The 17,773-nt window shown below is 39.6% G+C and overlaps 1 protein-coding gene across 1 annotated transcript in view; it reads left to right on the forward strand.

The window, feature by feature from the left end:
* The window catches only part of CATSPERB (cation channel sperm associated auxiliary subunit beta), a 105,828-nt gene that overhangs the window by 69,651 nt on the left and 18,404 nt on the right, over nt 1-17,773 (forward strand). Inside the window, exons 17-18 of the mRNA XM_008698580.1 lie at nt 10,141-10,331; nt 12,468-12,797. Of these exons, the coding sequence (XP_008696802.1) occupies nt 10,141-10,331; nt 12,468-12,797 (521 nt within the window). The remainder of the gene's footprint in view (nt 1-10,140; nt 10,332-12,467; nt 12,798-17,773) is intronic.

Consider the following 17,773-nt stretch of genomic DNA (forward strand, 5'->3'; position numbering starts at 1 on the left):
CCAGGGCTTCTGGGCTAGCACCTTCCAGGGACCCCTCCCAGCACAGATCACCTCTTTTGAGGCCTGTGTGCAGAAATGATTTAAGTCCAGCCTCCCATGGCTTAAAGCTTTTGCTTCCTATTAAAGAAGGTTCAGGAAAGTGGGTGATGCTTCATGCCTGTTTCCTCCCATCCTCCAGGGTGCCTAGACCACAGCAGGGGCTCCCTCTGGTCTACTGGCCCTGCTCTGGGCTTTCTAATAAGCCTCCAGGGAAGCCCACGGGAAAAAACTTGTGAGTGTAGACTCCCCTTTGAACGTGCCCTAGCTTTTCCAAACTCACACGCCAGCATACACTTAGGCTTCACCTTTTTTTTTTTAAAAAAACAATTTTAGCTAATTCTTACTTGTGTGGTGGCCAGCACTGTGTTCTCCCTCCCAGACTCCTCCGCAGGTGAGACTGTTCCTGCGTTCAGACTCCCTTTGGAATGGCTCATTCCCCTGGATCTCGTGTGAGTCAGTTATCTTTGTCGGTGACCCTCGTTCTCAGATGGGCTAATGGAAAGTGCTGACTTTGTGCTTTATCTGCTTTATTTTGTTTTGTTTTCTTTTCTTGTTGTCCTGAACTTTCTGCCTCCAAAGTCTGGTAACTGACTTCTGTATAGCAATCGGAAATTGTGCAAATTTGCTAAATTCCTTTAATTATTCCAGCACTCGTTCTATGTGTTATTCTGGATTTTCTGAGTAGTGGTAATGGTTTTTCTAAGAAGATCACCGTATCGCCTGCCAGTAGTTTGTTTTGTTTCTTCCTTAACTTTCTTAGCATAGTACACCTTTTCACTCTCACAGTGGCTAGGATCTTGTTAACTAGAAAGGGAGACAGTGGGTGTCTTAGTCCGTTTGGGCTGCTGTCACAAAAATGCCACAGACGGAGCGGCTTACCAACAACAGAAATAGAGGTCTCATGGCTCCAGATACTGAGTCCACGCTCAGGGGCCAACATGGTCGGGTTCTGGTGAAGGCCTCTTCTGGGGCAGACTGCTGACTTCTTACTGAGTCCTCACATGATGGAGGGCTTAGGATCTCTCGGGAGCCTCTTTTGTACAAGCATTAATCCCATCTGTGAGGGCTCCACACTCATGACCTAAATCACCTCCCAAAGTCCCCACTTCCTAATACCATCACTTTGGGCATTAAGTTTTGACATATGAATAGGGAGGGGACAGGCACGAACATTCAGGCTATAGCAGGGCTTTCTTGTTGTTCCTCACTTTTTTTTTTTTTTTTTTTGGAGAGAGAGAGGGAGAGAGAGAACAAGCAGGGTCAGGAGCAGAGGGAGAAGCAGACTCCCCACTGGGCAGTAAGCGTGACTCAGGACTTGATCCCAGGACCCTGGGATCATGTCCTGAGCCGAAGGCAGACGCTCAACTGACTGAGCCACCCAGGTGCCCGTGCTGTTAATGACTTTTAAAAGAATATTTAAAGCGTTTCACCATTATGTATTATGCTTTTCATCTTTTTTTTCTTTTAACCCTTTTTGCTTGTAGAAAAATTTTTTTTTCAGTTTAAGATATGTTTTATTTTTGGTATTCAATGGTCCTGCATCTACTGAGCTTATATATAGAATTTTCCCCTTTAACCTTTTATTTAGCATTGCGATTTTTTTATGGATTTCACACATCTAATTCCGGGATTTACCAAGCAGTATGTCTTGGAATACACCTATTTTGGTCATTGTGTGTTATCTATTTTCATAATTTCTGGATACAGTTTGCTAATATTTAGGATTTTTGCATCTATGTTCATGAGTGATTTTTTGCCTATAATTTCTTTCTCATATAGTCCTCGTATGATTTCTTAAACAAGATCATACCAGGGTCATAAATGAATTTTTAAATTTTATTTTCTGGAACAGTTTGTTTAAGAGCAGAATTTCCTGTTTCTCAAAAGTGTGATTTTTTTGAATTTGGTTGAAACTTTCTTTATGGTGAAGGACTAGGCTATTTATTATGCTCAATTTTTGTAAATATCTCACATATGTTTATACAGACTATAGACTCTGTTGTTCAGTGCAATGTAAATATTTGTCAGATTAATTTTGTTAATTTTTCCAATTTTCCAGATCCTTACTGATTATCTTTTTCTGCTCAGTCTATTAATTATTGAGAGAGCTGTATTAGAATTTCCTCATGTGTTGTTGGATTTGTCAATTTCTTTCTGTGGTTTTATCAATTTTGTCTTATATGTTTCGAGGCTCTTGTTAGATCTGTGCAAGTTTAGAATTTTTTTGAGGCGGGGAGGGGCAGAGGAAGAAGGAGAGAGAGAATCTTAAGCAGGTTCCATACTCAGCGCGGAGCTGGACGTGAGACTTGATCTCACGACCCTGAGATCACGACCTGAGCTGAAATCAAGAGTTGGACACATAACCAACTGAGCCACCCAGGCACCCCATAAGTTTAGAATTTTTAAATCTTCCTGGTGAGTTAACATTTTGTTGATATTTGGTGACTATTTTTATCTCTGTAATGCTTTGGGTGTGGGGGGGATTGTTTTGTTTTGTTTTTTGTTTTGGTTTGACTTCTGTATATGCTTCAAAGTCAAAGAAAAACTGGACAGGAAATCTAAAACCAGAGCCTGGCATTCCTGTAAGAATAGCTATTTATTCAAAAATCCTCACAAGTCATGCTGACATCAGCCACTCCAGACGGGATTTTGACAAGGTTTGGGAGAGTGTTGAAGAGAAAGATTATTCTGGAAACTGGGGCATTCTTAGTTGGGCAAAAAGAGGGCTTTATGAAGGTGTTTCCACAGTTAGAATGGGTGACTTTGAACGTGGAAGTACTGTTCTGGGGGCTACTGAGCTGTGAGTCATAACAGAGAAGGCTGAAGGGAAAGGAGACAAAAGGTTATCTAGAGGCAATTCAGTCATTTCCCAGTTTTACTTAGGACACATGTAGTGACAACTGCAATTGGAAATTATCCTGAATGCCCATAGCATAGACTGACCATATCTATCTTCATTACTTTGGTCTGCTGTTAGCCAGGTGGGCAGTGATGACTGGGCATTTTGCCCAGGGACTTGAAGACCCATGTTGCTGTAGAGATGATGAATGGGAAGCAACTGGTATACCTTCCCAATCTCATCTTTTTAAAAAAATATACACACATGAATATAAACAATAAATATATGGAGAAGGAGCATTATTAGAGCAACTACACATAAATACTGAAGAGTTAAGTAGGTAGCACTAAAGAGTAAGATTCAGATAAACATTTACTTGCTTTCTTAAATTTTTAAAAAATTTGTTTAAAGATTTTAAAAATTTATTTATTTGACAGAGAGAGAGCACAAGGAGGGGGAACAGCAGAGGGAGAGGGAGAAGCAGACTCCCCACTGAGCAAGGAGTCCGATGCCATGTGGGGCTCTATCCAGGACCCTGGGATCATGACCTGAGCCGAAGGCAGACACTTTACTGACTGAGCCACCCAAGGGCCCCTATTTGCTTTTTTTAAATAATGATTTTATATTGGGGCCCCTGGGCGGCTCAGTTGGTTGAGCACCGACTCTTGATTTTGGTTTAGGTCATGATTTCAGGATTGAGGTCAAGCCCCGCGTTGGGCTTGGTGCTTAGCAGGGAGTCTGCTTGAGATTCTCTCTCCCCCTCTCCCTCTGCCCCTGCCCCTGCCCCCTGCATACTCTCTCTCTCCCTCTCTAAAATAAAAATTTTAAAAATAATGCTTTTATTTTGTATTTAGTCCTTTCGTTGTAGTAAAATATACACAACATAAAGGTACCCTTTTAACCATTTTTAAGTGCACGGTTAAGCATGTTCACATTATTGTGCCATTGTCATGACGATCCATCTCCAGAACTTTTTCATCTTCCAGACTGAAGCTCAGTAACCATTAAACAGGAACTCCCCATATCACCGACCTTACAGTGCCTGAAAACCACCACGCTGCTTTCTGTTTCTATGAATTTGACTAGACTGGGGACCTCATATTAGTGGAATCATACAGTATCTGTTCTTTTGTGGCTGGCTTATTTCACTTAGCATAACGTCCTCAAGGTTCATTCCTGTCGTACCTTGTGAAAGGATTTCCTTCCTTTTTAAGGCTGAATCATATTTCAGTGTATGTCATATATACACACATCCATACAGGAAAACGTACCCCATTTTACTTATCCATTCATCTGTCAATGGACCATCTTTTGGCTTTTGTGAATAATGCTGTTACGAACATGGATGTACAAATATCTCTTTGAGACCCTGCTTTTGATTCTGTGAGGTATATGCCCAGAATTGGAATTGCTGGATCATATGGTAATTTAATGTTTGCTATTTTGAGGAAACTTCCTACCATTTTCCACAGCAGCTGTGCCATTTTACATTGCCAATAACAACAGGGCCCAAACATTCCAGTTTCTCCACATCCTGGCTAACACTTGTTACTCTCTGTTTAATTTTTTTGGTAATAGCCATCCTAATGGATGTGAAGGTGGTATTTCATTATGATTTTGATTCAAATTCCCTAATTACTAGTGATGGTGGGCATGTTTCCATCTGCTTATTGACCATTTATATATCTTCACAGGACAAATATCTATCCAAGTCGTTTGCCCATTTTTAAATTGGATTGTTTGTTTTTTTGTTGTTGAGTTACAGTGGGTTTTTAGGGTTTTGGTTTTTGTTTTCTGCAGGAGTCTGCTATTTGTATAATCTTACTAGCCTTCTTACAAGCCTATACTTGCGTGGTATATTATTTCTTTTATTTTTCTTTTTTACTTCACCTGCCTGTGTATCTCTCTCATAAAAGACATGCACGGATTTTACATTTTTTAGCCAGTCTCACAATTTTTGTCTTTCAGTTGGAGAGTTTAGTCCAATTACACTTATTATTTTTTTGCTAATATATTTGAATTCATTTCTACCATCTTCTGTGCTCTCTCTTTGTCTTTTTCATGTTTCTTTTTTTGTTCTCTCTTCTTTCTTGCCTTATTTTATTTATTTTTAATTCCAGTATAGTTAACGTGCAGTGTTGAATTGGTTTCAGGTGTATGATATAGTGACTCAACAGTTCCATACATTACTCACCACTCATCAAGATAAGTGCACTTCCTAATCCCCACCACCTATTTCACCCTTCCCCCCACCCATCTCCCCTCTGGTAAGCATCAGTTTGTTCTCTGTGATTAAGAGTCTTGTTTGCCTTATTTCGAAGGTCTCTTTGTCTCTCATTCCATTTTTTTTTTCTTTTACTGGGTTGGGACTTTTATATTCTGGTTGGATATTTATGTGTTGTTTTTGTTCTGAGAATTTTTTTTTTCATGTTATACAAGATTTTTATATGTGTGTTAAGTTAAAGTCTAAAATTAATTGATATTTAAAAAAAAGATTTATTTATTTATTTATTTTCGAGAGACAGAGAGCAGGAGCAGGGGTGGGGGGGAAGGGCAGAGGAAGAGGGAGAGAGAGAATCTCAAGTAGACTCCCTGCTGAGCACGGAGCACGACATGGGGCTCGACCTCATGACCCCGAGATCATGACCTGAGTTGAAATCAAGAGTCAGACACTTAACCAACTGAGCCACCAGGTGCCCCTAAAATAAATTATATTTTTATCCCTGCATATATAACCCCAAACCCTAGATGTCTGGTCTGTCTCCACTCTTTACATTTTCCTGGGATGAGTCAAAATCTAATCCCTATGCCCGTCAAACCTCAGAAGACATGTCAGCTTATGAAGTGGTCCCCTTGAAATTCCTCTTGGCTTATCATGGGGAGAAGCACTTTCTTCTTCTCATAGTCAAGTGGCATGGAGATGAGAGGTGAAATGCACAGCACACCATTATTACTGCCTTCTTTAGACTTATAAAGACATGCACTTTTTAAAAGAATACCACTATAGTTGTGTTGTGGAAAATCAATTGTGGATTCATTAGATCATTTAAAAGGCATTTTCAGTGGTCTAGGATAAATTTTGGTGATTTAGTCATGTAGTCTAAAGTGTTGATAGTAGAAATGGAGAGGAATCCAGGGATTCGAGAGACATTTGGGGGGTAGACTAACAGGACAACAGAGCCAAAGCAATTTCCATTACTTTGCTTCATTGCCTGGCTCTCTGTCCAAGCACAAAGGTGCTTGTCTTCTGCTTGCTGCATCATCTTATCACAGTGATGGAATCTGAGGTCCTCATGTTGTGCTTAAGAAGACCGGTACCTGAGGTAGACAGGCTATGGGTGAGGGATCAGGCAGTGTGGCAAATGGTAGGCTTGGAATTCAAAAGAGAGTTTGAGGAATAAGACTCAGGAACAGAGGTTAGATGGCAGAAAAGAAGGGATTCAGAGCATCTGCAAGGAATGTGGATCATAGGGGTCAAAAGCCTTATATAATCTCAACAACAGGCATAGGGTACCACCTACAATGAGATGTTGGGTACTGAATCATACTCCTTCCCACAGTAGGAATTGATTAAATATCCCCCCAGGTAAAAAACTGTATCTGCTTGGTGACTGGAGAATTATAGTCACTTCACAAATGATCAAGTATTGAGAAGGAACTTCTCTCATTTCAAAACAAGGTCAGTTGTTCCTAGGAATCTTCATAAACTCCTAAAAGTGGTAACAATGTCAATATTCCTACTAAATTGCTTAAAAGGAAAGCATCAACATTTACACATTTTTAGTAAGGCTATTCAATAATTCAGTTAATATTTATTGAGTGCCTAATTCGTGTCAAGTCTTATTCTAGTACTGGGAAGATAGTAGTAAACAAAATAGAAAGGGTCCTTGCCCAAATGGAGAAGACATTCTAATGACCAGAAGCAGGTAACAAATAGGTAACAAAAAACAAAATAGTTTTAGATCTCATACATGCTAAGAAGAAAGTAAACATGGTGACCAAGGGATTCAGAAGGATCAGCAAAGAGCTGAGAACAAAGAGCCGAGAACTAAGGGAAAAGCTATCTAGGCAAAAGAAATTGCAAGTGTAAATGCATGGAGTAAGAAAAAAATCCAGTGTGTTTGATAAACAGGAAGGAAGGCTGTATGGATGGTGCATAGTGAGATGGTGTGGTGGAAAGGCCATTGAGGAGGTAGGCCATTGGGGTGGGAAGGGGGTGGGGGGCAGGACGGCATCAGTCTTGGAATGGGAGCTTAGCACGTATAGGTAGTTAAATTTGATGATATTTGTCTGTCCTTTTGCAATGTTTTCCCCACTCAGATATTCCTCTGTCTGAGGAACTCACTGACTCTTCTAATTGTAAGCCCATCCTTCCAAATCTCCTTCCTTCCTCCTTTAAAATCTGATTTCTTACCTCTCCTGGAATGGTAGAGCGTGATTACCCCCAAGAGCAATCCTAGATACTTGAATACAAGAGACTCCAGTGGAGAAGTGGGGAAATTGTTTTGGTAGTTAAGGTGGCTGCCTGGCCATTGGTCATTGACTTCAGATGCAAAGAGGTTAAGTTTTTTGGTTTTTTTTTTCATTAATATACTATTTTTTGGAGAAGTCTTGGGTCCACAGCAAAACTGAGCAGAAATTACAGTTCCCATGTACTCACCCTCCACACCCACACACACCCTTCCCTTCTATCAACGCCCTGCATTATGGTGGTACGCTTGTTACTAGCTAGGAAGCTACACTGACATACCATCGTCGGGATGTACCTCAGTTATATATCCACTCACCTACTAAAGGACAGCTTGGTTGCTTCCCAGTTTTTTTGGCAATTATGAATAAAAGCTCTTATAAACATCCTTATTTAGGTTTTTGTGTGAGCTTAAGTTTTCAACTCATTTGGATCAATACCAAGAAACGTGACTGCTGGGTGACATGGTAAGAACATTTCTAGTTCAGTAAGAAACTGCCAAGCTGTCTTCCCAAGTGGCTGTACCATTTGGCATTCCCACCAGCAATGAGTGAGAGTTCCTGTTGCCCCACATTCTTGCAGACATTTGGTGTTGTCAGCATTTTGTATTTTTGCCATTCTATTTTTATTTACTTTTCACAAAGTCTGCTTGAGATTTTCTCTCACCCTCTGCCCCTCCCCCTGCTCATACTCAAGCTCTGTCTCTAAAATAAATAAACAAGGGGCGCCCTGGGTAGCGCAGTTGTTAAGCGTCTGCCTTCGGCTCAGGGCGTGATCCCAGCAATCTGGGATCGAGTCCCACATCACGCTCCTCTGCTGAGAGCCTGCTTCTTCCTCTCCCACTCCCCCTGCTTGTGTTCCCTCTCTCGCTGACTGTCTCTCTGTCACATAAATAAATAAAAAATAAAAAATCTTTAAAAAAAATAAAATAAAAAAAATAAAATAAATAAATCTTAAAAAAAAAAAAAGAAGAAGAAGAAGAAGAAGAAAAGAAAGAAGGAAATCTCTGCCCTCCCCCTCCCTACCAGGAAAGGCAAGAGGATCTCTAATCTCCAGAGATTCTATCAGCCCAGAGACCTGAGTGGCATCTACGTAACAAATCTCACTGAGCAAGACTTCTCTTTCATTAGTTTCCCTCGTATATTAACTTTCCCACCGTTTAGCACTCCTGAAAACCGGCATGCCTTTTCCTGTGTCTTGTCACTTCTCTACAAATTTACTGTTCTTTGTTAAAATGCTCTGCAAACCCCAGGTTCTAACCATCCCCTTGAGTTTCTCATCACTGACATTTCTCTCGTGCGTAAACATGACACACAGGTTAATAAACGCTATTTGTTTTCCTCTTGTAATCTCTCTTTTGTCAGTTTAATTTCCAGAGCCCCAGGTGCAGAATCTAGGGAGGTAGAGAACAAAAAAGGCGTTTTTCCTGCTCTGCGGTTTATTTTGGATAACGGTCCTTTATCAAATGTGTCTTTTGCAATTATCCGTGCCCCTGCCCCCCCCCATATGTGGCTTGTCTTCTAATTCTATTGATAGTGTTTTTCACAGAGCAGAAGTTTTTAATTTCGATAAAGTTTTGGCTTATCAAGTTTTTGCTTTCATGGATCGTGCCTTCGGTGTTGTATCTAAAAAGTCATCCCCATGACCAAGGTCATGTAGGTTTTTTTCCCCATGTTAATCTTGTATGAGCTTTATAGTTTTGTATTTTATATTTAAGTCTGTGATCCATTTTGAGCTAATTTTTGTGAAGGGTGTAAGGTCTGTGTCTAGATTTATTATTATTTTTTTGCCTGTGGCTATCCCAAGTTAACGTTTTAAAAATAGATTTTTTTTTCCTCGTACTTACTCATTGTACAAATTTCTTAAAAGTCAGATAAACATGGGCCTGCCTGGGTGGCTCAGTGGGTTAAGCGACTGACTCTTGATTTGGCTCAGGTCATGATCTCACGGTCCTGGGATCCAGCCCTATATCGGGCTCAGTGCTTAGGACAGTCTGCTTGTTCCTCTCCATCTGCCTGCTGCTCTGCCTACTTGTTCTCTCCGTCAGCTAGCTAAATAAATAAATAATCTTTTAAAAAAACGTCAGATAAACATGAAGAAGCGAGTTAAAATCACAACTGCTTACATTTTGATGAATTACCAATTAATCTCTTAAATATGCATTTTTAATTTTTTAATTAACATTTTTCACCTTCTTTCATTTAGACATTATAACATGACCACTTTCCTTATGCAATTAAAAACACTTCCTAAATACGATTTTAATAGTTGCATTTGTTCTAAATTAATGATGTATTATCATTTACTTAATTTTCCTCTCATTGTCTTATTTCTAATTTTTATCATAATGCCATGAGGAACATCTCTGTGTGGAAAGCTTTTTTTTTTTTTTTTCCTCCTGTGTTTCAAGTTATTGCCTTAGGATAGAGTCCTGTCAGTAGACTTACAGATTCAGAGGGGGAAAAATATAATGCTAGAGCTCTTAATGCATAATGTCAATTTGCTTTCTGGGAAGTTGGTACCATCAGTAGTGGCTGACTGCCTGTCTCCACTCAATCCTTGCCCCTCCTGAACCCTGTCATTTGAAAATCTTTGCTAATTTGATGGGCGAGAAATTGTATCCAGTTGCTATAGCTGGCATTTCATTGATTGCTAGTGAAGTTGAACAAATGTTAACCAAATATTCATTTGTTAGCTTTTGTGGTATATTTGTAAATCATGTGTGTTCACAAACTTGTTCATTTGAACCACTGTTTTATCCAGATGGCTTAATGTTTGTCGGTTTGGCTTTTAGGAAAACTGGAACGGCTTACATAAGAAAGGTATTACAACACAACACTCCTGAAGGATTTTTGTCCTCTATTATTGCGGAAGTGATAAACCCTTTTGGAATAGAAGAAGCGAATGAGAGCTCTTGTTTGTCTAGTTCCCTTTCCATTAATCAAGCTGGAAATGCCTCCTATAAGCTTACTCTCCAATCACAAAGTAAGTGTAATAATGTAGTACATCTCCGAGGGCTAGGAAAAAATGAAGAATTATCTTTTGGGAAGATTGTTCCTGCTCATTTATAGAAGAACAGTAGATTTCAAAATTTAGTCCAATTGGCAAGCTGCTGAAGTCTACATACACTTAGGCTCCTGGAGGAATTTTTAATTTCTAATATAGTAAAACCTAGCTATAACCTCATTAATATTTCATCAATAGCAGTGCCTGGCATTTATTCTTGTAATGTTATTTTTTCTTAAACAGTATTCCAGAGAAGTGAAAGAAAATAGGAAGCCCGTGTAGATTTTGCCCTACATATTAAATAATTATGTAGGATATTTCTATTTGAAGGATTATATGCAATAGATATAAAGCCAAAGTGAGTATCATTTATTGTAAGGATTTGGCTTTTATTGTGAGTAAATGGGAAGCCATTGGAGGGGTTCAAGCAGAAAGTAACACGATTGGGCTTAGGTTTTAACGAGAGCACTTTGGTTCTTGTGTTGAGAATGGGCTGGGCAGATGATAGAAGTCAAGAAGGAAAGCAGAGGAATCAGTTTTGTGATTGCAGTGATCCAGTGAGAGATTATATTAAATTTAAGATACCTGTTACTCATCCAAGGGGAGAAATGAGGCTCCTATTTAGGAAGACAAACCTGGAATTCAGGGAAGGCATCTGGACTGCAGAGAGAAATTTGAGCAGTCAGTGTATGTGTGGTGGTTGATGCTGTGAGACCAGAGGACATCATGGGGAAGTGACTATAAATATGGAAAGGAAAAGGCCTGATTGCAGTCCCTGGCATTGCAACAATTAGTGGTTAGGGAGCTGGGGGAAGAGTCAGGACAGGAGAGCGGATGGTCTGCTCAGGGAAGAATGAAGAGAAAGTGTCTCTCAGAAGCCAGGTGAGGAAGGTCTTTCAAGAAGGAGGGAACCAGTAGGTCAGGTCATATGAGGAAGGAAAACCAGCCAGCAGATCTGTGGGCAAGGCATTGGTCACCTTGACAAAAGCTTTTGTTGGGTGGAGTAGTGTAGACGCAAAGTCTGATTGGATTAAGTTCTAAACAGTAGGAGAGGAGAGGAATCGGAGACAGTGAATGAAAGCAACTTTCTTGGGGGGAGAATTTTGCTATAAGGGGAGGAGAGAGAATATATGGTAGTTGGAGGGAATGGAGAAAAGGATTTTTGTTGATTTGTTTAAAGTGGGAGAAATTATGGGGCGGCTGGGTGGCTCAGTCGGTTAAGTGTCCGACTCTTGGTTTCTGCTCAGGTCATGAATTCAGGGTCTTGGGATCGAGCCCTGTGTCCAGCTCCATGATCAGTGGGGAGTCTGCTTGAGATTCTCTCTCTGCCTCCCACTCTGTCTCTTCCCTTGCTCTCTCTCTCTCTCCAATAAATAAAAAATAATAAGAAGAAAGTGGGAGAAATTAGAGCATGCATGCACAATAAAGGGAACTACGAGGGTCTCTTCTGACTACTTCTATTGATACTTTCAGAATGAGGAGAACATTGGTGGTGGTGGTATATTCCCTGACCTGTCAAAAACATTTGACTGTGGCGACCTCCCCTTCCTTGAAACAGCCTTCTTGTGGATCCTCTCACATCCTCTTACATGGGGTTGTTCCTTCCGGTCCTGCCCTAGAGTCTAGTTTCTTTTAAATCTTCACACTCTTCCTAAACAATCAATTATTCATCTCCTCAACAAACATTTGTTGAGCTCCTTCTATACAATCGACAGACCTTAGGGTCCTGGGGAAACACTGGCTGTGTTATCCTTCTCTTGTAGAATCACAATAAAGATTCTAAGTTATTAAGGCTCTTGGCAGTTCTAAAGTAAAGGAATCAGCTTTCTTGTAATTACTTAGCCCTATGTCGGTGGTTTTTGTTTTTTTCCTGTGGAGGATTTTATAGAACTAGTTTCATAGTAAAGGTTTAGGTATAGGTTTGTGCTTGACATATTTGTGATACACTTTCTACAAAATAATTTGAACTCTAACCTCAAAACTGGCCAATGTGTCCTCTGGTTAAGACCATAGTTTAAAAACTCAAATAATGTTTTCATCAATTATGGCCACCAGTATGCTTGAAGAATACTGGCTATTTTAATTTATAATAATTATTCCTTTTTTTAGCTCCAGGTATTAATTCCTCATTTCAAGACCCGGATGTAGAGAAGACTGTGGTGATTCCCGGGTACAGCAGCTTCCTGATCACTCGTGTTTTGGATGCTAAGAATGCTTTAGCTATTGCTACCATGCCTGAAAGAGCACTCAGCAATATGAGCTTCCAGAAAGACTCCTGGTTCTTATACAACTTGGGGCACAAGAATGGACGGATGTGGTCTATATATGCAAAACCATGTAATTATTGGTTTCAACAGGATCACTCCCTATCCCTCAATGTCCTGAAATACATTGATCTGGGGAAATCTCATACGTTAAAAGTTAAGGTCATACCTAATACAAAAGGTAAGTTTATTTTTACTGGGAAACATCAAAAGGAGATGTTTTTCTTGAATGTGAAATATACTCTTTGATATTTCCATTATCTTTGGCTTACATAGTAGCTGGCGTTCTGTTAATAACAGTGTTAGCTTCTAATTATTGAACACTTACGATGTGTGAGGCTCTGTACTAAACTATTTTAATGTACTTTTCACTGAATACTTGCAGCAACTCTAAAAGGCTAGATTTTAATCCTCATTTACAAATGAGAAAAATGAGGTTAAGGTAGCAGCCCAAGTTTACACAGGATTTTAGTTTAGATTCTTGCTGTCCTCTGAAAAGAAATCCATTTAGTTACTTTGGTATTGTTGTAGTTATTTCAAGTATTTATTTTAAGCCAAAAAAATGGCTTTTAAATAGTATTCTGTTTTCCCCATTTTTCCATGGCATTTATTTATTACAAAAGTAGTATTAAACTTACTAAAGATGATAGAGAAATGGCATACCGGAAAAACAAAAATTTTGGTAAATAACTGAGCTAGAAAGAGAGGGAGGGAACGTGGAGGGAAGGGGGGGAAAGAGAAGAAAATCCTGTCACCAGAAACGAAGCGGGAACTCAAAGCCAAAGAAATTAGCTACTTTGTGGCTCACTGAAAGATGCGAGGCTCGGGTATGGGCCATATAGGCAGAGAGATGGATTTTAATGCCCAAGCACTGGCAGACTATACTATGTGGTCGGACGCTGGAACCAAAACCATTACGTGAAACTGGGAGCTTAAATCCTGAAAAGGGAATTATGAAAACTCTACCTCCCAACCCAAGAGGGAGCTCAGGGGATTATCATCTCCATGAGACTCAAAAGTACAAAAAAAGGATCTCCTGTAAAAACCCCAGACTCCAAGACTGTGTATCCCCTAGAGACAGCACATCAGTTGTAGAAATCCCAAGCTGAGAAGTAATTATAACACATGGGCCGCAGCTTAGGCAAGCATGAAACCCTGGGTAGGAATATTTCCATAATCCAGGGAACATAGACTTCCATGGAAAAACCGATCTCCATTGAACATGAATCGAGGAAAACATTTTTTTTTTTAAAGATTTTATTTATTTATTTGACAGAGATAGAGACAGCCAGCAAGGGAGGGAACACAAGCAGGGGGAGTGGGAGAGGAAGAAGCAGGCTCATAGCGAAGGAGCCTGATGTGGGGCTCGATCCCATAACGCCGGGATCACGCCCTGAGCCGAAGGCAGACACTTAACCGCTGTGCCACCCAGGCGCCCCCGAGGAAAACATTTTTAAAACTACATAACAAAATGACTTAACATAAGAGAACTTGATCTTTATTTTCATTTTATTGATTTATTTACTTACCTACTTACTTACTCATAAAGTAGGCTCCATACTCAGCATGGAGCCCAAAGCAGGGCTTGAACTCATGACCCAGAAATCAAGACCCGAGACCAAGAGTCGGCTGCTTAAATGACTGAGTCATCCAGGCACCCCAAGAACTCAATTGTTAATCTCCAAGGACTTGAAATAATAGAAAAATCAGAAAGACACTATAAACCAAGTATATTTAAAACTCTTGAAGAGACAAAAGAAGACATATGAATCATAATGAAAGGACAACCACAATTTTTTTTATTTTTAAAGATTTTATTTATTTATTTGAGAGAGAGAGAGAGCACAAGAGGAGGGAGGGTCAGAGGGAGAAGCAGACTCCCTGCTAAGCAGGGACCCCGCTGTGGGACTCGATCCTGGGACTCCAGGATCATGACCTGAGCCGAAGGCAGCTGCTTAACCAACTGAGACACCTAGGTGCCCAAAACACAATTTTTTTAAAAGGTTCTTTTGAAAAACAGAACCAAATACAATTTATACAAATGAAAATTATAAAAAAAAAATTGGGGGACATCTTTCTGTTTCAATCAATATTGTGGACCTAAATATTGTAAACAAAACAAAGCAAAACCACCTTCCTCCTGAAACTCTTAAAATCCTTTCTCATTGATTATATGACTAATTGTCCATATTTCCTTCAAGTAATTTTGGAATTTTAATTTTATAGTTTTAACTTTCCGTCTAAATCTTTAATTTATGTAGATTTTGCTTTGGTATATTGTAGGTGGTTAGCTAGTTGTTCCAATATCACTTCTTGAATACTGTGACCTTTCTTTTTTTTTTTTTTTTTAAGATTTTATTTTTATTTATTCAACAGAGAGAGAGAAAGCCAGCGAGAGAGAGAACACAAGCAGGGGGAGTGGGAGAGGAAGAAGCAGGCTCATAGTGGAGGAGCCTGATGTGGGGCTTGATCCCATAACGCTGGGATCACGCCCTGAGCCGAAGGCAGACGCTTAACCGCCATGCCACCCAGGCGCCCCACTGTGACCTTTCTTAACTGGCTTCAGAATACAGTAAACAATTTACCTATCATCTTGACCATTCTGGATTTTTAAAATTCTGTTCCTTTGTTATCTCTTCATATTCTGGTGCAAGTCCTACAGTGTTCTAAATATTTCAGCTTTAAAATGTATCAAATTCATTGTTGAATGGTACAGTTTTACTCATTCGGCCTGATGGAAGCAAATAGTCATCAGTGTATGAACTCAGTTGCCTCTTTGTGAAGCAAAGCCTAGTGCATGCTACTTGAAGTGTGGGTGCCTAGACCAACCACATCAGCAGCACCTGGCTGCTTGTTAGAAGTGCAGAATCTTCTGTGGTTCCACACAAATTTTAGGGATGTTTTTTTCTATTTCTTCGAAAAACCCTATTGGAATATTGGTATGGATTGCATTGAGTCTGTAGGTACAAACATTTTAACAATATTCTTGCAATTTATGAACACGGGTTATCTTTCCATTTATTTGTATCTTCTTCGATTTCTTTCACTAGTATCTCATAGTTTTCAGTGTACAGGTTTTTTAGCTCCTTGGCTAAGTTTATTCCTACGTATTTTATTCTTTTCGATGCTATTGTAAATGGGATTGTTAATTTCTCTTTTGGATGGTTCGTTGTTAGTCTACAGAAACACAGCTGATTTTTGTATTTTGACTCCGTATCCTGCAACCTCACTTATCTCTATATAAGCTCCTGTTATCTGCAAACAGAGGCAATTTTACTTCTTCCTTTCTCATTTGGCTGCCTTTTATTTCTTTTTCTTGCCTCATTGTTCTGGGTAGGACTTCCAGTACCATGTTGAACAGAAGTAGCAAGAGTAAGCATCCTTGTCTTATTCCTGACCTTAGAGGCAAAGTTTTAAGCTTTGAGTATGATAAGTATGATGGCATATGAGTATGAAGTTAGCTGTGATCTTGTCATATATGACCTTTATTGTGTTGAGTTCCATTCCTTCCACGCCAAATTTATCGAGAGTTTTTATCACGGATGGATGTTGAATGTTGTCGAATGCTTTTTCTACATCTATTGCGATGATCAATGATTTGTACCCTTCATTATGTTAATGTCGTATATCACATTAAAAACCCTGAATAGCTAAAGCAGTCTTTAGGAAGAACAAAACTGGAGGCATCACACTCCCTGATTTCAAACTCTATTACAACGCTACGTTAATCCAAACATTACAGTACTGGCATAAAAACCATACACGTAGCCCAATGGAGTAAAATAGCCCAGAAATAACCCCGCATATATATGGTTGATTAATCTTTGACAAGGAAGCCAAGAACACACAGTGGGGAAAAGATAGTGTCTTCAATAAACGATGTTGGGAAAACTGGATAATCACAGCCAAGAGAATGAAACTGAACGCTTATCTTACACCCCTCACAAAAATTAATGAAATGGATTAAAGGCTTAAATGTAGGTCCTAAAACCATAAAACTCCTAGTAGAAAACAAAGGGGGAATGATCCTTGACTTTGGTCTTGGCACTGACTTTTCTGGATATGACACAAAAATTAAAGGCAACAAAAACAGAAGTAAATAAGCGGGACTACATCAAACCGAAAAGCTTCTGCACAGCAAAGGAAACCAGCAAAATGAAAAGACAGCCTGTGGAGTGCGAGAAAATATTTGCAAACCATAGGTCAGATAAGGGGTTAATATCTAAAAGGTATAAGGAGCTCACGCAACTCAATAGCAAAAAGCAAACAAACCCCCACAAATAATGCAATTAAAAAATGGGCAAAGAACCTGAATAGGCATTTTTCAAAGAAGACATATGAGTGGCCAACAAATAGAGGAAAAAGTGTTCAACATCACAAATCATTAGGAAAACGCTAATCAAAACCACAGTGAGGTATCACCTCAAACCTGTTAGAATGACAGGTGTCAAAAAGACAAGAGATGACAAGCGTTGGTGAGGTTGTGGACAAAAAAAAAAAAGGGAACCCCTCATGCCCCATTGGTGGAAATGTAAACTGGTGCAGCCACTGTGGAAAACAGTATGCAAGTTCCTTAAGAAATGAAAAATAGAACTACCATATGATCCAGCAATCCCACTTCTGGGTATATACCTGGAGGAAACAAAATCAGTTTCTCAGAGATATCTGTGATCCCATGTTCATTGCAGGTTATAATAGGCAAGATACAGAAACAACCTAAGTGTCGGTTGATGCAAGAATGGATAAAGAAAACATGGTGTGTGTGTGTTTGTGTGTGCGTGTGTGTGTGTGTGTGTGTCTGTGAGAGAGAGAGAGAGAGAGAGAGAGAGAGATTACTCTTAAGCCATAAAAAGACGAAAATTCTGCCACTTGCAGCAACAGGGATGAACCCGAGGATATACTAAGTGAAATAAGCCACACAGAGATAAATAAGAACTGTATTATCTCACTCAGATGTGGAATCTAATTTTTAAAATTCTAACTCACAGAAATAGAGAGTAGAATAAATGCTGGTTGCCAGGGGTTAGGGAGTAGGAAAAAAATGGGACAGATGTCGGTCAGTGGATACAAACTTCTTGTTGTAAAACGAGTAAGTTCTGGGGATGTAACATATGCCATGGGGCATATAGTGAATAATACTGTACTGGAGGCGCCTGG

Source organism: Ursus maritimus, unplaced genomic scaffold (assembly GCF_017311325.1).
Source record: "Ursus maritimus isolate PB19 unplaced genomic scaffold, ASM1731132v1 scaffold_25, whole genome shotgun sequence".
NCBI classification, from domain to species: Eukaryota; Metazoa; Chordata; class Mammalia; order Carnivora; family Ursidae; genus Ursus; species Ursus maritimus.